This window comes from Catharus ustulatus, chromosome W (genome assembly GCF_009819885.2).
Source record: "Catharus ustulatus isolate bCatUst1 chromosome W, bCatUst1.pri.v2, whole genome shotgun sequence".
Taxonomy (NCBI): Eukaryota; Metazoa; Chordata; class Aves; order Passeriformes; family Turdidae; genus Catharus; species Catharus ustulatus.
In genome coordinates, this window is record NC_046261.2 from 10,701,613 (window position 1) to 10,725,137 (window position 23,525).

Here is a 23,525-nt window from a genome sequence, read left to right on the forward strand (position 1 = left end):
AAGACGAGGTGCCGAGCCGAGTAGCTGCCAGTAAAACCCGGGATTGTGCAATTGTTACAAATTGGTTACTCTGTTGCGAGGTGGGTGGAGGCGGGCTCCATGCTACTGTCAGTGCAGGGGGGGAGGCAGGGGCTCCCTCCTGCCAACCCCGCAGCCCGGGGTGGAGACAGGGCTCCGTGCCTCCCTCCCCCTCCCGCCACGGGTGCAAGTGGGGTCCGTGCCTCCCTTCCGCCGGCACCGCAGAGCAGCAAGTGATCCCGCGATTCCGTTACTAATTTGTTACTTTGTTGCACGCGGGTCCTCCCTGTGAACGAAAGTGTGGTTTATAATCCGGTGCGGCTTATATATGGACAAAGACCTAAACATTGCCGGCACCCGGACATGCTTGTAATCGTGAAATTACTGTACATACTTCTCTTATTAATTAGTATTCTCTCTTCTATTGGTTAATGATTTCTGACTTCTCATGCTAATTAGTCCACATTTTCAATATTTTTATTGTCTTTTTCCCAGATAGGGAGTTTCAGTACAACTGCTGAATTGTCTTTTTTACTTTCTTCTTTATCTCTAGTTTCTGCAAAATGTCCTTGTAGTCTATAAAGTCTGCATTCCTGGTGTCCAGTTCTTAGAAATCTCTCTTTCAGGCTTTGTTAACTTCCTCCCCCGGTCTGAGAGCCCTGAAGCATGGCAAGCTCTAAACATTAATTTGTGTTTCTAACACATGGACATCACCCAGAGCTTGCCTGTCAGCTGCTATGTGTTTCACAGATTAAATCTCCCCTCTTGTTGATTTGGTCCCAACATTTTCCGCCACTGTTGCATAGATTCCTTTTTAAACAAATATAACTTGTTTGGTAACAAGATGAACAGGGGAGAGAAAAAAAACTAATGAAAGGCTTGTAGATCAAGATAAGGACAGGGAGAGATCACTCAACAATTACCATCATGGGCAAAACAGGTTTGACTTGGGGAATTTAATTGGATTTATTGCCAATCAAATCAAAGTAGAATAATGAGAAATAAACCCAAATTTTAAAATATCTCACCTCCCACTTCTTCCCTTCTTCCTGGGCTCAATTTTGTCTGTCTTAAAGCCAGATAGCACTGGTTCTGTCAAACATGTGGGAAGCATCTAGCAGCTTCTCAGGGAAACCATCCCCGTAGCTTCCCCCATAGCAAATCCTTGTCACTCAAATCCAATGCAGAGGAGCAGACCGAACGTCATTGTCAGGAATTGTTCTTTGCAGTTCCTAGCATCTATGGGAGAAAGAAAAACTCTCTCTTTTTAAATCACCCAACCTGCATGGAACACAGCATGTACCCCAGAATGTTTAGGATGGTGTTTACACAATGAGCTACTGGTATACAAGAGATGCTATCAAAATCTTGAAGAACAAACCACTAATGTTTTAAGTTTGTTTTCTTTAAAGAAAAAGAGGAAGCAATTACAGAAATTTCACGACTATAAGGCGCACCCTCTTGACTAAAATTCTCCCCCGAACCTGAAAGTGCACCTTATAGTCCTGTGCGCCTTATATAATGGACAAAGTTGCGAAATTTGCTAACCCGGAAGTGCGAGTCTGCAACAGTCCCGAGCCGAGTAGAGTCCGCCCGGTGGCGGCATCGGGACAGCGCTGGGCCGGGGCAAGCCTGGCGGCATCGGGACAGCGCCAGTGTGGAGGGAAAATTGGCGGCTGCGGAGCAGCCCGGGCATGGGGGGAAAAGCTCTGTGGTGCAACCCAGGCGGGGGGGGGGGGGAAAGCCTGCGGAATCGGTGCTGCGCCGGCACAGGGGAAAAGCCCGGGGGGGTGCGGGGCTCCCGGAGCGCCAAGGGGGCACAGGGCTCCCGGAGTGGCATGGGGCTGCCGGAGTGCTGGGGCGGTGCGGGGAGGGAGGGAGCGGGCTGCCGCAGAAGCCTCGAGCTGCAGCCGCTCTAATCCGCTGCGAGCCGCAGCCCCCCCCCCGAGCCGCTGCAACCCTGGTGCCGCGGGAACCCCGTGCCCCGAGGGGGAGGTGGCACCACACAGTCACGAGGGGGAACAGAATGGCAGCACTACAGAGCCGCGAGGGGGAATGATGCGGTGGCAGTGCCAAGCTGCGGGGGACAGGTGGGACGGCGGGAGCGCCGAGCCAAGTGAGGGAACGGCATGGCGGCTCTGCGGAGCCACGAGGGGGAACAGCACAGCGGCAACACGGAGTAGCAAGGGGGAGGCGGCCCCGCGGCTGTGCCGAACTGCGCCAGTCGGAACCGGGGGCGGGCGGGAGTGCCAGGCCCCACTGCACAGGGAGGGCACCTGGGGCTGCCTTTGAAAGCCTACGCCAATCTGTGAAAAGTGTTTGCAAATTGTGCACCTGCCAGTAAACTCCACGATCACGGGATTCCGTTACTAATTAGTTACTTTGTTGCGCGCGGTGCGGTTCCTCGCTGCAAAAAAAAAAGTGCACCTTATAGTCCGGTGCGCCTTATATAATGTACAAAGTTGCGAAATTTACTGGCTCCTGGAGGTGCGTCTTATAGTCCGGTGCACCTTATGGTCATGAAATTACTGTATATTTAGTACATTATATAATTGTCAATGAGTTTTTAGTCTGAAACAGAGAATCAAACTTATGTAGAATTGTAGCTAGACTTCAGTGGATAAATATTTTTTTAATCTTGATTTTGAGTTCTAAATTTGACATGATTTTTTAAGTTAGCAGGTTAATGCATAAAAGATGAGATGATGAAATACTAAAACACTGTAACCTTATAAATTGCTGAGTGGTAATCCAGTATCAAGTAACAGAGGTGAAGAGTGATGTTCAGGTTAAAACAAGAGGTTACTGAATGAAATGATTTACCAAAATATGAGTATTGGTCTAGTACCGATACTCAACTGTGACGGACAGAAGACTCTCTAACAATTTAAAGTTAGAAAGGGTATGTTTATTCAGCGCTGGGCAGTAGCGTGGGGTAGCCCCCTAATAGGCACTGCGAAATTACAGGTGGTCACAGAGTCTATTTATTGACAAAAGGTTTAAATCAATACATATTCATAATACCAGCCCCTCCCATCCCTGCTTCCTATGGTAATTAGCTTGAATGGCTATTAAGCATGCGTGGTTGGCTTCTTGAATTAAGTCTGGGGTCGTTTTTGTGGGGAGGGGTCCTAAAAGGAGGAAGTAAGGCGAGTCTTCCTCACCCTGAACTTTCAACCCTTTTCTGTTAATGACAATACAAATGATTTCTGGGGATATTCCAATCTTTCAAAGAATGGGTTTCTGGTTGCGATTGTTCGTGCTTCTTCAGGCCTGCTTACCAGTTTCGTCTTTTCCCATTGTAAGCACAGCTGAGTAAACATGAGATGACAGATGATCAATCAATTATTTAAGTTTAACTAAAATCTTAATTTTTCTAAGATTAGTGTTTCATTCCCCACTTCTCCTTTGAAATGAGTAAATTCTTTTACTCAATATGGGGATTCATCTTCATCTATCCAAGGCGCATGGCGACGATCTCTTAAGACCAAGTCATATGCCTTCGATAGCGATGCCAAATTTGCCACTTGCTGTAGTATCTTCCAATTCCAAACAAGCATTGCAATAGACAAAATCAAACTTATGCTAACTAAAATCAGCAACACCATGATAGGATGAATTAAGGCATTAAGCAGACTGGTTGCAGTTGGTGACCATCCAAACAGTGCATCCCACTAATGATGAGACAAGTGTTTTTCAAATCGTTTGAAAACTCCTTTTATGGTCTTCGTGTCATGGTGTATCGTGATTAGAGTAATTTTCCCTGCATCTTGAATTTCCTTTAAAATTTCTCTTAATTCTTGATGTTTCAGTAGCTGAGTGACTAGGGTTAAGTTCATTCCTATAGGCACAGGCAATATTTTCTGCACAGTAACCAGGTTTGCTTTTATGTACTGATGTGATATTACAGGTGCCCAATAGGAAAAGTCACATCTTTTAATTTTAGCAAAATTGCAAACACATGAATTGAATTGAGTCTCATCTACGGTTTGGTCATCTATCATTATGATGGGACATGCTGTTCTGAGACAGACACAGTCTTGTCTTATATACACAAGTGAAGTTGTCTGGTTGGTTAGATGCATTTCAAAGTGGCAAATGCTTTGTTTTGTTTTCTGGCAAATATTTTGTCATATTCTAAAGTTCTTTCACATATCTTCATAGAACAGGGCTCTAGGTCAATGGTTTGCCATTTTCTCTTAATTTCTCATGCCTTGAACATTTTATGTTCAGAAGTGTATAATACAGTCCCTTCATGATTTAGTACTAAGACCTACCAAGATTGAAGCTCTTTTTTAATTATTACTTCTCGGTTTCGCTCTTCTATATTTTCCTATTCTGGTAATATTTTGGTTAATTCTAATAATTGTTACTTAATGCTAACAAAAATATTGCAAAGACTGCTATAATATAGCCAAATTACTTTCCATCACAACAAATTTGTTCATTAACACTTTTGAATCTATTGTATTTAAAACTCTTAATTTCATTCTTAATATCTCAGTGAAATTTTTCTTTTTCTTAAAACTAGAAGGCCTACAACTTTGAAGCTAAGCAGTCTAATCAGTACAATCCATAAAAAGAGTTTTGAGAAATGGGACACATTCTGACCAAATGGCAGAAGCACTTACTTACATTCCTATTTCTGGTTCAATTTTTGTTCTTTTTCTTTTGAAATAATCAGAGTTTACATTGTTACAATCTTCTTTAACACTAGTGGAGTTGTTTGGCTTTGATTTGTCAAATTCAATTTAGTGATGTTAAAATCAAGATTACAGTAATTTCACGAATACAAGCCGCACCATTTTGACTAAGATTTGGCTCCCAAACCGGAAATGCAGCTAATACTCAGGAGTGGCTAATATGTGAATAATTTTCTGACATTTACAACCTCAGAAGTGCCAGGCAGAGTGCCGAGCCGAGCTGAGCAGCTGCAAAGCCGGCATTTCGTGATTGTTACAAATTGCTACTCTGTTGCGCCGCGGGTGGAGCCTGGATCCCTGCAGGCAGCACAGGGGGTGGGGAGAGAGGCGGGAGAGCTCCCTCCTTCCCTCCTCTGCCGCAGCCCGGGAGAGAACCGGTGGGGGCCCCGCGTCGCCTTTGCCGCGGCTCGGGGAGGAGGCGGGGTGCTCCATCCCCGCCCGCCGCGGCAGGAGCAGGCAGGCTCCATCCTGGCCCGCCGCTGCCGCCACGGGCGCGGGAAAGCTCCGTCCCCGCCGGCCACCGCCACCGTAGGAGCGGGGGAAACTCCGTCGCTGCCTGCCACCACGGGGCAGTGCCGGGCTGGGGTGACCGAGCCCAGTGGCGGCAGTGGCCGACCCCGAGCGGCGGCGCCAAGCGGCGACCGACCCCGAGCCCAGTGGCAGTGGCGGTCGGCCCCGAACGGCGGCGCCGAACCCAGTGGCAGTGGCGACCGGCCCTGAGCGATCCCTCCGAGCAGCCCCACCGAGCGGCAGCACCGGACTGGGCCACCTGACCCCGTCGGCAGCCCCGAACGGCCCGAGCCTACACAGCCCGAGCCAAGTCAGTAAACCCCGCCCTCCCGCGGTTCTGTTACTAATTGGCAACTATGTTGCACGCGGGTCCTCACTGCGAACGACAGAGTGGCTTATACTCGGGTGCGGCTTATTTATGGACAAAAACCAAAATGTTTGCCAACACCCAGAGATGTGGTTTATACTCAGTGCGACTTGTATTCGTGAATTTACTGTAAACCTTTTGCTGCACACTCTTCAATTTTAAGTTTAAATTTAGGACACATGTTCAAGCATCACAGCATCTAGGACCAACTTGGATGAGTTCCATAGATGGATGGTGAACTTCATGGAACTCATTTTTACAAATGCAAATTTACATACCTTAAACATTTTTTCCTGCTCACATACTTGCATTTGTGACCCTTAACATTTTGCTAAAAGCCCTACGAGAGTAGGGATTGTATAGTAATGACCACAAGGGTCACAAATGTTCACATTATGTCCATGGTAACTTAAGTCTATTACTTGTTGTTCTTGGTGAATTTCAGCCTCAGGTCTCCGTCGTTTGTTGCAATCTTCTAAATTTCTTCAGAAGTTTTCTTCACTTAGGGGTGATGGATTCAAGCTTTCTGTTCTTTGATCTTGACCGCTATGAAGGTGGCGAGGACTGGAATGGTCCTTCTCACTGTGGTTCCAAAGTTTTCTCTGCAAAAAAACTTAACATATACTTAATTCCTAGGTTGTATATCATGTACTGGCTTATCTAATTATCTGCTTTGGGCTCTAGTCACATATTTTCCAATTTCTTTAAGTTGTTTATTTATGGCCACCATGTAAAATGTGACCTTCTATCGGAAGATATAGTGACTGGGACTCTAAAGCATGGTATTATTTCTTGTAACAGTGCTTTGGTCACTTTTCATGCCTTAACTGTCTGGGTAGGGAAGGTTTCTGGCCATCCTGAAAAGGTATTTGTTAATACTAATAGGTAGCATTACCCCCCTTTCCTGGGCAATTTTGTAAAATCAATTTGTCATTGCTGCTCAGATTCACAATCTTTCTTAATTTGTCCAACTTTAGGCTTTGGAAAGTTTTTAGGATTAGTTTGGAGGCAAAACCACACTGACAAGATACTTGTGCTACTGTACCTTATAATTTTTTTGCTAGAATTCTATCTTTTGCATAGGGCATCTATATCTTAATGTGTTTTCTCATATTATTTTAGCACTAATGACCACAACAAGTAGAAAGGTACTACAATTTTCCTTTTTTGTTACAGTCCACCCCTCCTGGTTATAAATAACTTCTTCTTTAGTAAGTTTCTTATCCTTTTTTTTTGTTATATATTGGCTTACCTTCAATGGAGATCTTTCTATCTGGAATTAATGTACCTCACCTTTGGCTGCGTCTTTTGCCTCTCTGTCCGCCAGCATATTTCCTTGTTCTAATTCTGAGCTCACTTTTTAGTGTCTTCCCTTGTGAGTTCAGCAGTCTTCTTTTATTTTTTTTTTCTCAAAAAGTTTTGTGTGTATAGGTTATTCTAAATGCATACCTTGAGTCTATATAAATGCTGATTTCTTTTCTTTTGCCAGCTCTAAGGTCTAGGTTAGGCAATTATTTCAGCTTTTTGCGCAGAGGTGTTTGGTGGCAATGGTCTGCATGTGGTAACCACATACTCAGCATGTCTTTTTCTGCTGATGATCAGTGAACCAGGTCTCTCAGCGTCTTCAAGAGGGGTGTTCTTCAGATCCGGGCACTGGAGTAGGTGGCTTCAGTGGTCTCCAGGCAGTCGTGGATCACTGGTTCTTCCTCACTCCCGCTGAGGAAAGAAACTGGGTTCACAATGTTAGTTACCACAGTTTCAATATCATTTTGTTCTACCAGTATGGTCTGGTACTTTAGAAATCTTTGTGGAGAAAGTCAATGTTCTCCTTTTGCTTCCAGGACTGCAGACACTGTGTGGGATACTAGCACAGTCATCTTCTGGCCTAGGGTGAACTTGCATGCCTCTTGGATGTTCACTGCTACAACAGCTCTGAGGCACCCTGGCCACCCCTTGGCTGTCGTGTCCAGCTGTTTGGAGAGGTTGGTAACTGCCCTCCGGTATGGCTCCAGGTCTTGTGCTAGTACTCCCAGAGCAATCCCTTGTTTTTCGTGAGAAAACAGAAAAAATGGCTTACTCACATCTGGAAGTCTCAGGTCTGGAGCTGACATAAGAGCCTTCTCTAGTTGGTCAAAGGCTTGAGTTGCTTCTGTTGTCCACTGAAGATCCCTGCTCCCTTCCGTGATTAAGGCATACAGGGGTTTGATGAACAATCCTTAGTTATAAATCCACAGTCTGCACCACCCCGTCATGCCTAGAAAATTTCTTAGTTCTTTTACTGTCTGGGGCTTTGGGGTTTGGCATATTGCTTCCTTGCGGGCTTGCCTCAAGGTCCTTTGTCCAGCACTCACTTCATAGCCCAGGTAAATAACTGTTTGTTTCACCATCTGGGCTTTCTTTTGGGATACCCGATACCCCTGCAGACCTAAGAAATTTAGGAGGATTACCGTCCAATCCACACATGCTTCTTGGGTCCGGGTGGCTATTAAGAGGTCATCCACATACTGAAGCAGTTGTCCTTCTCCTGGTGGGGGTTCCCAAGATTCTAAATCTTTCGCCAATTGTTTTCCAAATATAATAGGGGAGTTCTTGAACCCTTGGGGTAGTACACACCATGTGAGCTGAGCCTTACGTCCGGTTTTGGGATTTTCCCATTCAAATGCAAAAATTTTCTGGCTGGCTTCATGGAGAGGGAGGCAAAAGAAAGCATCCTTCAAATCTAAAACAGTAAACCAGGTTAGTTCGGGTGTTAAACAAGTTAACAGGGTGTAGGGGTTGGCAACTACGGGGTATAAATCTTCAGTTATCTTATTAACTGCTCTTAAATCTTGTACTAGCCTATATGATCCATCAGGCTTTTTTACAGGTAAAATAGGAGTATTAAAATCAGATTGACACTCTTTTAATAATCCTATTCGCAAAAAGTTCTCAATAATTGGGCTGATTCCTTCTTTATCTTCCCTTTTCAAGGGATATTGTTTGATCCTTACTGATTGTTTTCCTTCTTTAAGCCGGATTTGTACTGGTAGAGCATTCCTTGCTCTCCCTGGTATGTTAGAGGCCCACACCCCAGGAAACACCTGATCTATTATTTTCTTAATAATTTCTTCTTCATTTTTCACTTCAATTTTTTTACTTATTAACAGTAGACTTAACAGTTGCACATATTGTTCATCTTTTACCTCCAAACTAATTTCCCCATTTTTAAATATTATCTTTGCTTCCAGTTGCTCTAGCAGATCTCTGCCTAAAAGTGCAGATGGAGCTTTAGGCATATACAAAAATCGATAAATTCCCCACAGCTTTCCCAATTTATACTTTAATGGTTTGCAAAAATATGTTTTTTCAGATTGGCCAGTTGCTCCCTTTACTACAACATAATCATTTGTTATGGGTATCAAAGCCTTATTTAACACTGAATATGTTACCCCTGTGTCTACTAAAAATTTCACTTTTTTCTCATTGTCCTCTAGTTTGAGCATAACCAGAAGGTCGTCTAGGGTAGGGTCCTCCGGTCCCCTTCAGTTCTCCTTCATGTGAGCCACCATCCCCTCCCCTTTTTGATCACCTTTTTTTTGTTCATCACCCCTTCCTAGTTCTGGACACTGTTTTCTCCAGTGTCCGAATTTCTTACAGAATGCACATTGGTTTTTCTCCAATCGGGGTGGTCCTTGTTTTGGGGGATCTTGCTGGTGTTTCCCTTTTATATTTTCTTGTATTGTTGCTACTAGTTTCTTTGTCCCTGGTTTACACCCCTCCTCTCAATTGCTGAAAACTCTCCATGCCTCATCCAGCAAGGTCTCTAAGTTCCGACTTGCTGGGGTCCGCATTTTCTGGAGCTTTCGCCTGATATCACTTGCAGATTGCCCCAAAAACAAGTTCACCAATTGTTGTGTTCCCTCATCAGATTCAGGATCCAGGGTGGTGTGTGGGCGCATTGCCTCTCACAACTGATCTAGAAATTCAGAAGGATTTTGAGAGGGATTCTGTTTAATAGCAAACAAGGCTGACCAGTTTATAGCTCTGGGAATTGCCCTTTCCAGTCCCTTTATTATTAATTCCTGGTATCTTGTTAGTCGTGCTCTTCCCTCTGGTCTATTGGCATTCCAACCTGGGTTCTGGAGGGGAAATACATCCTTAACATCATCTTGGGTTATTCTACAGTCATCCTCAGCTAGATCTTTAGCTACCTTTAAAACCATTTGCTTCTCTGATTCTGTTAAGGACTCAAGTAATATCTGAATGTCAACCCAATCAGGCATGTGTTGTTTGACCATAAATTTCATCCTTTTAGCAACACTTAGTGGGTCAACTCGATAATTTTTAGCAACCTTTTCCCAGGATTCTAAATCCCAGGCAGTAAAGGGGGCTCTGACTAACATTGTCTCTCCCTCAGAGGTGGCTGTTTCCCTTAGAGGGGTTTGTATGGTCTCCCTCATTTTTATTCGGGTCCTGGATGCTACAGGACCCTGTGGGGAGAGTTCTTCTTCCTCACTAGCACTGGAGGGTAAGGGTGGATACAGTTGAGTTGGCTCTCGTGGTTCGGGAGTTGGTGGGGAAATTCCCATATTAATTACTGTTCCCTCAAGTGAGGAGGAAGCAGGGGATGAAGCAGGGGTAAAACCTGAAGTCGATGGTAGTTCTAAATCTGCTTCCCCTACCATCCTTCCCTTTCCGAGCCAAGCACCTGCCAGTAAAAGCCGACATTTCGCGATTGTTACAAAGTGTTACTCTGTTGCCCTGGATCCCTGCAGGCAGCACGGGGGGCGGGGAGAGAGGCAGGAGAGCTCTCTTCTTCCCTCTGCCGGAGCCTGGGGGAGAGACGGGGGGACCCTGCTCGGGGAGGACGGGGGGAGCCCACACCGCCATTGTCGTGGCTCGGGGAGGAGTGGGGGAGCCCGCGCCGCCATTGCCGCGGCTCGGGGAGGAGGAGGGGAGCTCTGCCCCCGTCCTCCGCCGCCGTGGCGGGAACAGGGGGTGCTCCGTGCCCAGTCGGCGCCGCGGCGGGAGCGGGGCCGGGGTGAGTGAACCCAGAGGCGGTGGCCAGCCCCGAGCGGCAGTGCCGGGCTGGGCCACCTGGCCCTGTCAGTAGCCCCTAGCCTGCACAACCTTAGTTGAGCCAGTAAACTCCCCGCCATGCCGCGGTTCTGTTAGTATTTGGCAACTTTGTTGCACGCGGGTCCTCGCTGCGAACGACAGAGCGGCTTATATTCAGGTGCGGCTTATTTATGGACAAAGAACGAAATGTTTGCCAACACACAGAGATGCGGCTTATACTCAGTGCGGCTTGTATTCGTGAATTTACTGTAACTTCATGCCATTTCTGCTCACGCCTGAGGAAAAGCATCAGCTGTACTAAAGTGTTATAGTCCAATGTCCCTGACGGGGGCCACTTCGCCCCCTCCTCAAGTCTATAGAGGGGCCACCACTGTGTGCACAACTTAATAAGCTCTCTTTTAGTTTCTCTATTCTCATGATCTACCAATTCCTTCCAATGTCCTAAAACACATCCTAAAGGACTACCTTTAGGAATCTCTTTGCTTTCACTTGCTTCCATGCTGAAAATTCTTTTTCTCCCAACGCCTTTTGACTTTATCCCAGCTCCGGAGTTTTACCTGGTAGTAACTTGGTACAAAAATATTCTGAGCACACTCAACTCTAAGGATTTCCACCGACTTCTGTAGGATTCCTGAAACTCCGTTTTCTAACAGTTCAAATATTCTTCTACTACTGGGGTTTTCCCAACCGGTTGATATTAAGACCCGTATAACTATCTGGGTAGTCTTTTGCTCCTTTCTACAACAAAGATAACAAATTCCACTTTTAGGTATCCTCCACTGAAACACTTGTCTAACCCACAATTCTTGACAAGCTACACAATGAAACACAACCCACGGATTACAGTCACAGCCCTCTCTGGGGCAGGGAAGTTCCTTTGGGCTGGGATCCCCCTCCCTAAACCTTCTATTCCTTGGCATATACGTTTATTGGCAGAGGAAAGGGGAAGAAGTAAAACCAACTGACAAAATAAAGGGTTAACAGTAAACTCAGTGAACCAAATTACTTAGAGTAACTCTTCCAAAGCTTAAGCCACTGACCAAGACAAATGGTTATTATATTTTTCTTTCTCTTTTTTTTTTTCTCGTTTTTGTTTTTCCTTTTTTTTTTTTCTCAAAAATCTCCTCTTTATTTACTTCTAAAAGATTCACTTATCACAACCAAACACTCTCAAACACTATTCACAAAACTTAAACAGAACTTCCACAGTTCAAGTACACAAAGCTCACAAAAACAAACTGCACACTTAGACACACTCACATTCAGCATGCACAAACTGTGACCACCGTGTTCTACAAACCAAAAATGCAGTCATCACACCTCAATGCCCGCAGCCAGTGCCTTAAGCTGGAAATCACCACTGTGCTGCCTTTAAACCACAAAACAAAACTTCCACCAACCCACTGCTGCACGAGCTCTACCTTTGACAGCTGCCACTGGCCTGGCAATGCACCCCCACTATGGGGCACAAGTTCCAGCCTCACCTGGAACACAAACCAGCTTGAGCTCTGCCGACCCGCTGCTGCAGGAGCTCTACCGATGACAGCTGCCACTGGCCTGCCAATGCACCCTCACTACGGGGTGCAAGTTCCAACCTCACCTGGAACACAAACCAGCTCAAACTCCGCCAATCTACTGCCGCATGAGCTCTACCGATGACAGCTGCCACTGGTCTGCCAATGCACCCCCACTACGGGGCACAAGTTCCAGTCTCACCTGGAACACAGGCCAGCTCAAGCTCAGCGGAAACTTACAAACAAATCCACTTTAGACCTTTCCACTGTGTGCATGATGTCTTGCAGTATCTTATGAATTTGGTTCTCTTAAAGGTACCTATCTTTAATTTTTAAACATACCTTTTTGTCCGTGTCTCTGACAGTTCTAGTTCTGCTCCCCGGGGTGCCAGTGAGGAAAAGGAGCCCTCTCCTAGGAAGATCCCAGGTGGGCGCCCTAGAGGGGTCCCGAATCCCGCTGGCCCCTCGACCAGAGAGAAAAGGGTCCCACCAGAGTCGCCAAATGATTTACCAAAATATGAGTATTGGTCTAGTACCGATACTCAACTGTGACGGACAGAAGACTCTCTAACAATTTAAAGTTAGAAAGGGTATGTTTATTCAGCCCTGGGCAGCAGCGTGAGGTAGCCCCCCAATAGGCACTGCGAAATTACAGGTGGTCACAGAGTCTATTTATTGACAAAAGGTTTAAATAAATACATATTCATAATACCAGCCCCTCCCATCCCTACTTCCTATGGTAATTAGCTTGAATGGCTATTAAGCATGCGTGGTTGGCTTCTTGAATTAAGTCTGGGGTCATTTTTGTGGGGAGGGGTCCTAAAAGGAGGAAGTAAGGCGAGTCTTCCTCGCCCTGAACTTTCGACCCTTTTCTATTAATGACAATACAAATGATTTCTGGGGATATTCCAATTTTTCAAAGAATGGGTTTCTGGTTGCGATTGTTCGTACTTCTTCAGGCCTGCTTACCAGTTTCGTCTTTTCCCATTGTAAGCACAGTTGAGCAAACATGAGATGACAGACGATCAATCAATTATTTAAGTTTAACTAAAATCTTAATTTTTCTAAGATTAGTGTTTCAGAAAAAACAAGTGTCTCTTAACCTGGATAATCTGGATCTAGACTGGATCTAGACCTCAGTTATTTGAAAATAATCATTAATTGTCATCCATTTTTGTATATGTTGGCAATTGCCTTAAAAATATAATTGTAATTTTAAAGATTTGCAAACTTGTATTTTTCAGCATTACATTATTTTCCTGAATATCAGTGGCTGGTGGGTTTCACTGTTGCAGCTACAGTTGTGTATGTGGTGACTGAAGCCTATTGCAGTATCATGAAGTCCTCACAAGAAATGAATATCAGTGTAGTATGGTGTCTGCTTGTCTTGGCCTTTGCAGTCTATCCTTTACTGTTTTTAAAAATCATTCTATCTGTTCCAATTAGTTTACATCATTCTTCAATTCATATAAATCTCTGTATTGTTTGTTTTCAGAATAAATAAATATGTATTTATCATTGCTTTTGCCTTAGTCTTTACTAGGAAGACCAGTGTCCTGGTTTAAAGGGACAGTACTGCCAGGAAAAGGAAATTCAGGAACTCTCAGACAAAAAAAAAGGTATGGGTTGGGAATAACAGTTCTTTACTGATATATTTACTAGACAAACAAAAACAGCATCAGCTATATGAAAGAGAACCAAAAAAAAACCAGTGACAGAACAAAACAAAACAGTCTCAGTCCCTTTTTCCAGTCACCGATGCCCCTCCTCATCCGCAGAGTCGAGATGGAGCAGGGCAGGGCAGCCTCTCAGTCGCGGCTGCTGCAGAAGCAGGGGGAGCGAGGCAGCAGCTCCGTCCCAGGTGGGAGAAAGGGTGAGGAAAACACTCTGCTCACCGTGGGCGTCCCAGTTCTCAGTTGTTCAGAGGAAGCAGGAAGCTTTAGCAGTCCCAGTCCAAAGGAGCCAGATCTCACCATGGAGAAAGTAACCTCTCTCCTCGAGTTCGACCGGCGAGCTACCAGTGTCCTCCTACTCGCCGAAGGACAAAAGAAGCACTCCGCTTTCGACCATCGAGAAAATCAGGGCCCGCCCAGGCATCCTTTTGTCTTCAGCTCTTAACGGCTAAAAGGGGAGCCATCCCGGCTAGCTTAACATAATAATGGGAAAAATTTCTAAAACCTCCCCCAGCCCACAACATTATCCACCCCAAATTTTTCCATGCTAACATACTACATCAAATTAGAACTTTTAAATTATATACATACATGCAGTTACAGACACAGTATCATAGGTAGTTCACCCTAGAACAAGGTCTCCTTGGGGTATGCATCGGGTTTCTCCATCCTTTTGCGTCACCCACCAGGTACAATCTGGTCCTTGAGCAAAAACCACCCCATGGACAGGATTGTCTTTGCTGGAGGCAGAGTTCACCCAAACAGTTTTCCCTAGCATACCTCTCATATGTACCACTGGAACCTTATCCCCATCTGGTGTACCCAAGAGCTCAGATTGGGCAGGGCCTGCTCGGTTAGTGGAACCTCGGGTATTCACTAACCATGTGGCCTTTGGTAGATTACTTTCCCAGTTCTTGAAAGTCCCCCCACGAAGTGCCTTCAAGGTGGTTTTAAGCAGGCCATTCCACCGTTCGACCTTCCCAGCTGCAGGTGCATGGTAGGGGATGTGATACACCCACTCAATGCCGTGTTCCCTAACCCAGCTGTTTATGAGGCTGTTCTTGAAATGACTCAATTCTCTCAGGGGTACCATGCCTCCAAAGGACCTGTTTCTCAAGGCCCAGGATGGTGTTCCGAGCAGTGGCGTGGGGTACAGGGTAGGTCTCCAACCATCTGGTGGTGGCTTCCACCATGGTCAGCACATAGCGTTTGCCTTGGCGGGTCTGAGGCAGTGTGATGTAGTCAATCTGCCAGGCCTCCCCGTACTTATATTTGGACCAACGCCCACCATACCAGAGGGGCTTCACCCACTTGACCTGTTTGATGGCAGCGCACATCTCACAGTCATGGATGACTTGAGAGATACTGTCCATGGTTAGATCCACCCCTCGGTCTCGTGCCCACTTATAGGTGGCATCTCTATCCTGATGACCTGAGGTGTCATGGGCCCATCGAGCCAGGAACAACTCTCCCTTGTGTTGCCAATCCAAGTCTATTTTTGACACCTCTATCTTTGAGGCCTGATCAACCTGCTCGTTGTGTGGGTGTTCCTCATTAGCCCGACTCTTGGGGACATGGGCATCCACGTGACGAACTTTCACAGGTAGCTTCTCTACTCAGGTGGCAATGTCTTTCCACTCATCAGCAACTCAGATTGGTTTTCCCCTACGTTGTCAGTTTGCCTTTTTCCACCTTTCCAGCCAACCCCAAAGAATATTGACTACGATCCACGAGTCAGTATAAAGGTAGAGCTTTGGCCACTTCTCTCTTTCAGCAATGTCCAGGGCCATCTGAACAGTTTTGAGTTCAGCAAATTGACTTGATCCACCTTCTCCTTCGGTAGTTTGTGCAACCTGTCATGTGGGGTTCCATACAGCTGCTTTCCACTTCCGGTTCATCCCCACGACGCGGCAGGAGCCGTCAGGGAAAAGAGTGTAGCATGTTTCATCTGCTGGCAGTTGGTTATACGGTGGTATTTCCTCAGCCCGGCTCACTTGTTCCTGCTCCTCGTCATCGGCGAGACCAAAATTTTCACCTTCTGGTCAGTTCATAATTATCTCCAAAATCCCAGGGCAATTTGGATTTCCAGTACGGGTGTGTTGGATGATGAGGCCAATCCACTTGCTCCATGTGGCATCGGTGGCGTGGTGGGTAGAGGGAATCTTTCCTTTGAACGTCCACCCCAGCACTGGTAGTCGGGGTGCCAGGAGGAGTTGTGCTTCCGTCCCAATCACCTCTGAGGCAGTTTGGACTCCTTCATAGGCAGTCAAGATCTCCCTCTCTGTGGGAGTGTAGTTGGCTTCAGACCCTCTGTAGCTCCGGTTCCAGAATCCCAGAGGTCGGCCTCGAGTCTCCCCAGCCACCTTCTGCCAAAGGCTCCAGAACAAGCCATGGTTCCCGGCTGCAGAATAAAGCACATTCTTCACCTCTGGTCCCGTCCTGACTGGGCCAAGGGTCACTGCATGAGCGATCTCCTGTTTGATCTGGGCAAAGGCTTGCTACTGCTCAACACCCCAGTGGAAATCGTTCTTCTTACGGGTGACCAGGTAGAGAGGGCTCACAATCTGACTGTACTCGGGAATGTGCATTCTCCAAAAGCCTATGGCACCTAGGAAAGCTTGTGTTTCCTTCTTACTGGTTGGTGGAGACATTGCGGTGATCTTATTGATGACCTCAGTGGGGATCTGGTGCCGTCCATCTTGCCACTTTACTCCCAGAAACTGCATCTCTCGGGCAGGTCCTTTGACTTTGCTCTTTTTAATGGCAAAGCCAGCTCTCAGCAGAATCTGTATGATCTTTTCTCCTTTCTCAAATACCTCCACTGCCGTGTTCCCCCACACAATGATGTCATCGATGTATTGAAGGTGTTTTGGAGCCTCACCCTTTTCCAGTGCAGCCTGGATCAGTCCATGACAGATGGTGGGGCTGTGTTTCCACCCCTGGGGCAGACGATTCCACGTGTACTGTACGCCCCTCCATGTAAAGGCAAACTGAGGCCTGCACTCTACTGCCAGGGGAATGGAGAAAAATGCGTTGGCAATGTCAATGGTGGCATACCACCTTGCTGCCTTGGACTCTAACTCGTACTGGAGTTCCAGCATATCCGGCACAGCAGTGCTCAGCGGTGGAGTCACTTCGTTCAACGCACGATAGTCCACAGTCAATCTCCATTCTCCATCAGACTTGCGCATGTGCCAGATGGGGCTGTTGAAGGGTGAGTGGGATTTGCTGACCACCCCTTGGCTCTCCAGCTCACGGATCATCTTGTGGATGGGGATCACGGCATCTCGATTCGTCCGGTACTGCCAGCGGTGCACTGTTGAGGTGGCAATTGGCACTCGTTGTTCTTCCACCTTCAGGAGTCCCACTGCAGATGGGTTTTCTGACAGTCCAGGCAAGGTGTTCAACTGCTTAATGCCCTCTATTGCTACAGCAGCTATTCCAAAAGCCCATCTGTATCCCTTTGGGTCTTTGTAATAGCCACTCCTGAGAAAGTCTATGCCTAGAATGGGCGGAGCCTCTGGGCCAGTTACAATTGGATGTTTCTGCCACCTCTCCCCTGTCAGGTTCACCTCAGCTTCCAGCAAAGACAATTCCTGGGATCCCCCCGTCACCCCAACAATGGAAACACGCTCTTCCCCCACATGTTCTGATGGTATTAGGGTGCATTGTGAACCAGTATCAACTAATACCCTGTATTCTTGTGGTTCTGATGTGCCAGGCCATCGGACCCACACCATCCAATAGACTCTGTTATTCCGTGCCTCTCCCTGGCTAGAGGCAGGGCCCCTCTAGCCCTGGCTATTATTCCTTTCCTGAACATACATAGTGGAGGTTCCTTCAAGTGGGTCTGACAGATCATCCTCCCTTCTGTAATGCCCAGCACCTTGGTCATGGGAGGTTGAGGCTCCCTTCACTTTAGTGTGGCTCCCTCGGTTAACATTTCCCTCCCTGAGTTGACGCACCCATGCTGCCAAGACAGAAGTGGGTTTCCCATCCCATTTTCCCATGTCTTCCCCATGGTCACGCAGAAAAAACCATAGGTCAACTCGTGGGGTGTACCCTCTTTCACTAGCTGGGGGGCGTTGGGCTGTAACCTTGGGGTATGAGGTTCGCACTGGTGCTGCCTTGATCTTCCTGATCTCCTCCCTCATCTCACTTATGTCACCTCTCATCCCCCTCACCTCCTTCATCTCCTCCCTCATCCCCCTCACCTCCTGGACCACAGAAGAAACCTGGGCCTGCGCTACGTCATTCATCATACTGTGAAAATCCCTAAACTTGTTAGCAACAGAGCTCACTGTTTCTCAGTGTTCATCAACATTAATCATTGCAATGAAGGTGGTGTATTGAGATGACCCTCGGTTTTCCAGATGCCACAGCATGTGCCCTGTGCACCTGACCTTGTCAGGGTCATTGTCATGCTGTCCGTCCCTCCCAAAGAGTACCTCCAGTACCGCCACCTCTCTCAGCTGTTGGATCCCTTCCTCAATGGTCTTCCAATGCATTCTATTGTGGTACTCCTGCATTCTTTCTCTGTTGACAAACCTCTCTCTTAAACTCATTAAAAGCCACTCCCAGAGGGGAAGTGGACCTGGTTCCCTTATGAATATCTGGTCCACACCTGAGTCCTGGGACAAGGATCCCAAATTTCTTGCCTCTGTACCATCCAAGTGCACACCTGTACCCAAAAGGTCCCAGACCCAAAGTAACCAAGTTGTCAAAACCTCCCGGCCCCGTCGTGCAATATCCTTCCGCAGATTGCGGAGATTTTCATAAGACAGGGACTCAGTGATGATTTCAACCTCTGGCTCCCCTGCTGGTTGTGAGGGCCCTCCTCTCTGGTCCTCTTTGTCTAGGTGTCTTGTTTTCATTTTAGACTTCCTAGTTTCTACAGGGGCGACTACTGCTGGTTGTGAGTGCCCTTGCAATTCAGCTGGACCCTGGGCAGATGTAACACCTATGGGTTCCACTACAGCATCACTGGATTCTCCCCCTTTATGGCAGGGCTTCTCACCAGTTGGGGAGAGGTACTCCTTCATCAGCTGGCCCATCTCACATATCTCCTTCACTAGAACCCCCATCTGCTCCGGGTGGTTTCTTTTTGAGGTGGGCTGTGGGGCAGGGTCAGGTTCTGGGGCAGCATTCCTAGTCTCTGGGGCAGGGTCAGGCTCTGTGGCAGCATCCCTAGTCTCTTGGGCAGGGTCAGGCTCTGGGGCAGTATCCCTAGTCTCTGGGGCAGGGTCAGGCTCTGGGGCAGCATCCCTAGTCTCTGGGGCAGGGTCAGGCTCTGGGGCAGCATCCCTAGTCTCTGGGGCAGGGTCAGGCTCTGGGGCAGTATCCCTAGTCTCTGGGGCAGGGTCAGGCTCTGGGGCAGCATCCCTAGTCTCTGGGGCAGGGTCAGGCTCTGGGGCAGCATCCCTAGTCTCTGGGGCAGGGTCAGGCTCTGGGGCAGCATCCCTAGTCTCTGGGGCAGGGTCAATGTCTGCAGCACCATCCCTATTTCCTGGAGTAGGTATCAGAATTGTTATCCAGCTCAATCCCCCCTTATCTCTAAATGTTAAATAGGACAAGCCTATCCGTAACACCAACCACTGTATGATATCATTAGCATTCAGAGGAAATCTGAACCCTTGAAAAACTGGTGGGGTAGACCCAAAAATTTGGGTGAGGGGTTGGGAGAAAATTTCCCCTGGTGTTATTCCCTCACAGTAGGTGCCATTATTAAAGTAATACCAAAAACATGCATTTAGTGTGTGGTATCCCTGAATCCATGTACCCGCCGTCCAAAGGAAGTTAAAAATCCATGAATTCCTCACCTTATCAACCCATAAAGCAAGTTCGATAACAGTCACAGTAACCTTAGTTACAGGGCCCATGCTTATGTAAGGGTTTGCAAATGGGAGATATACATGTATGAACACGTGCAGCCCAAACCAGATTAAACTGGACCACATGTTACTGGACCACATGTTGCTAGCACACAAAAAGACAATCTCAGGCAACTGAAGAACTGTTATTCCTTAACCTCGAACCCCACGTTCCGGGCGCCAAGAACTGTTCAGGTTTAAAGGGACAGTACTGCCAGGAAAAGGAAATTCAGGAACTCTCAGACAAAAAAAAAGGTATGGGTTGGGAATAACAGTTCTTTACTGATATATTTACTAGTCAAACAAAAACAGCATCAGCTATATGAAAGAGAACCAAAAAAAACCAGTGACAGAACAAAACAAAACAGTCTCAGTCCCTTTTTCCAGTCACCGATGCCCCTCCTCGTCCGCACGGTCGAGATGGAGCAGGGCAGGGCAACCTCTCAGTCGCGACTGCTGCAGAAGCAGGGGGAGCGAGGCAGCAGCTCCGTCACAGGTGGGAGAAAGGGTGGGGAAAACACTCTGCTCACCGTAGGTGTCCCAGTTCTCAGTTGTTCAGAGGAAGCAGGAAGCTTTAGCAGTCCCAGTCCAAAGGAGCCAGATCTCACCATGGAGAAAGTAACCTCTCTCCTCGAGTTCGACCGGCGAGCTACCAGTGTCCTCCTACTTGCCGAAGGACAAAAACAGCACTCCACTTTCGGCCATCGAGAAAATCAGGGCCCGCCCAGGCATCCTTTTGTCTTCAGCTCTTAACGGCTAAAAGGGGTGTCATCCCGGTTAGCTTAACATAATAATGGGAAAAATTTCTAAAATCTCCCCCAGCCCACAACAACCAGCCTTTGGGAATATCGGGCACAAGAGACCAGAAACATAGCCTAGAGCAAGGAAGCTGTACCCTTGGTGGAAAAGAATCAAGTCAGGGAATACTTAAGCAAACTGCACATAGGTAAGTCCATGGGTCCTGATGGGATGCACCCATGACTGCTGAGGGAGCTAGCAGTTGTCATTGCTAGGTCACTCTTGATTATCCTTGATCAAACATGGTGGTTGGGAGAACTGACCTAAGACTGAAAAAAAGCAAATATCACTCCTGTCTTTGAGAAAGTCAAGAAGGACCGACCCAGGAAACTATAATCCGCTAAGCCTCACCTCAATCTCTGTGAAAGTGATGGAATAACTAATCATGGAAACCATTTCTAGGCACATGGAAGACAATAAAATCACCAGGACTAGTCAGCATGGCTTCACCAAGGGCAGTGGATATTGTCTACCTGGACTTCAGGGAGACTTTCGACCCTGTCTCCCATAAGATCCTCATAGATTAGCTATTGATGTATGGGCAGGATAAGAAAACAGTGAGGTGGACTGAAAACTGGCTGAATGGCCAGGCCCAGAGGATGGTGATCAATAGCAGCACAAATCTAGTTGGAAGTCAGTGACTAGCAGTGTACCCCAGGAGTCAATACTGGATTCAGTCCTGTTCATCTTCATTAATGGTCTGGATGATGGGACAGAGTGCACCCCCAGACAGGTTGCTGATGACACCTGTACTGGGTCTGACTGAGATGAGTTCATTTTACTCCTCCCCAAACTGGGAGGAGTGGTTGATACACCAAGGGGTCATGCTACCATCTGGAAGGACCTCAACAAGCTGCAGAACTGGGCTGACAGGAACCTCATGTAGCTCAACAAGGGGAAGTGACAAGTCCTGCACCTGAAGGGGGATAATCCCATGCACCAGTACACATGTTGGGGGCTACCCAGTTGGAAAGCATCTTAGCACAAAAGGATTTGGGGGCCCTGGTAGGCACTAAGTTGAACATGAGTCAACAATGTGCCCTTGCTGCAAAGAAGGAAAATGGCATCCTGGGCTGCATTTCACAAAGTATTGACAACATGTCGAGGGAGGTGATCCTTCTACATTATTCACTGCTGGTGAGGCCACACCTGGAGTATTGTGTCCAGTTCTAGGCTCTCCAGAGCAAGAGAGGTCTGCCCATACAGGAGAGAGTCCAGAGAAGGGCCACAGAGATGACGAAGGGTCTGGAGCATCTCTCATGAGTAAGCACTGAGACAGCTGTGACTGTTTAGCCAAGAGAAGAGAAGGGTCAGGGGGATGGGGTAATCTCATCAATGTTTACAAATATCTGAAGGGAGTGTTGTCCACAAAAATCAGATTTGTTATCCAGTGTGCAACAAGCCAATAATTGCACATACTATTTGATTACAGTAATTTCACCATTATAAGCCGCACCATTTTGACTAAAGTTTTGGTCTCTACCCGGAAGTGTGGCTTGTACTCCGGAGCGGTCAATATATGAATGATGTTCAGAAATTTTCCAACCCAGAAGTGAGACCCCGCAGCAGCCCCGAGCCAAACTGGAGCCCACGCGGTCGATCTGAGTTCATGATATTTCTCTGTATTTTTTCGGTGTTTTCAGTCTTGTGCGGCTGTGCGACTCCCCGCCTGCCCACGTGGCATCCCGGCTCTCCGCCTGCCCGGCTCTCTGGTCACCGGACTCCCCACCCGCCCGCGTGACTGCCTGGCTCACCGGCCGCCCGCCTCCCCTCCCACCCACGTGACTGCCCAGCTTTTTGGCTGCCCAGGTCCCAGCCCACCCGACTCCCTGCCGGCCTGCCGCGTGGCTGTGCGGCTGCCCAGCTGAGTGGCTATTTAAAGGCAATGAAGATCCATTGGAAATGCTTGTAACATGACCACACTATTGTTCATATCTTTTTCCACTTTTTAATAAAACTTGCAGGGTACGCTGCCACAGCTATTGTCTGTATCTTTTTTTGCTTGGAAGTAACGTTTCCAAGGTCGGCACCTGCCAGTAAACCCCGCGATCCCGTGATTCTGTTACTAATTGGCAACTTTGTGAAAGTTTGCTGCAAACGAAAGTGCGGTTTATAATCAGGTGCGGCTTATATATTGACGAAGACCTAAACGTTGCTGACACCCGGACATGCGATTTATAATCAGGTGCAGCTTATAATCGTGAAATTACTGTATTTATTTCCAAGTTGTGCAAGCCTGGGTGCCCAGTGGAATTCCACAAATCAAGCATACCAACTATGAAAACTTTTTACTATTTATATATTTTAGCAAACAAAGGAATTAGTGTTCACTGGATACAAGTTACATAATTCTGTTATTAATTAGCATTGTCTCTTCTATTGGTAAATTATTCTTTTGCTTCCCATGCTAATTAGTCTGCATTCCCAGTCCTTCTATTCTTTTGGGTCAGTGGGTTTCTTGGGTCAGTGGTCCATGAGTCGGTGGTCATGGTCTCCCCCTGCTGGAATTGCCTTTTATCCAGTTGGAGCTGATTTCAGCACAGTTGCTGAGTTGGCTTTATTAGTTTCTTCCTTATCTTGGAAGTTCTGCCAGATGTCCCATAAACTCTGCATTTTTTTGTGTCCATTATCAGTGGGTATTCTTCTTCCCAAGCTTTGTTAAACATCCCCCTAGGTATGAGATCATTGAAGCATGTTCAGCCCGAAACTTGAACAAGGCAATTCTACTAACAAATAATTTGTTTTTCTAGCACCTGGACATCACTTAGAGCTTGTTAGTTGCTCTCTGTTTCATGAATTAAATCTCCTTTCTTGTTGATTAGGCTTGAAAGTATACAAAGATCAAAACATCAAAACATCCTTTATTAAGAAAATTTTACTTGTTCCACATTTTGTATCAGGACGGTACAAAGAAAAGGGACACAGATTCTTTTCTGTGGTGCCCAGTGACAGGACAAGAAGCAACGGGCACAAAGTGAAACACAAGAGGTTCTGTCTGCATATCAGGAAACAAT

The 23,525-nt window shown here is 46.9% G+C and overlaps 1 protein-coding gene across 1 annotated transcript in view; it reads left to right on the forward strand.

Moving 5' to 3' along the window:
- The window catches only part of LOC117005053 (transmembrane protein 161B-like), a 70,319-nt gene that overhangs the window by 6,309 nt on the left and 40,485 nt on the right, over nucleotides 1-23,525 (forward strand). The window contains exon 3 of the mRNA XM_033076282.1: nucleotides 13,415-13,583. Coding sequence (XP_032932173.1) covers nucleotides 13,415-13,583 — 169 coding nt within the window. The remainder of the gene's footprint in view (nucleotides 1-13,414; nucleotides 13,584-23,525) is intronic.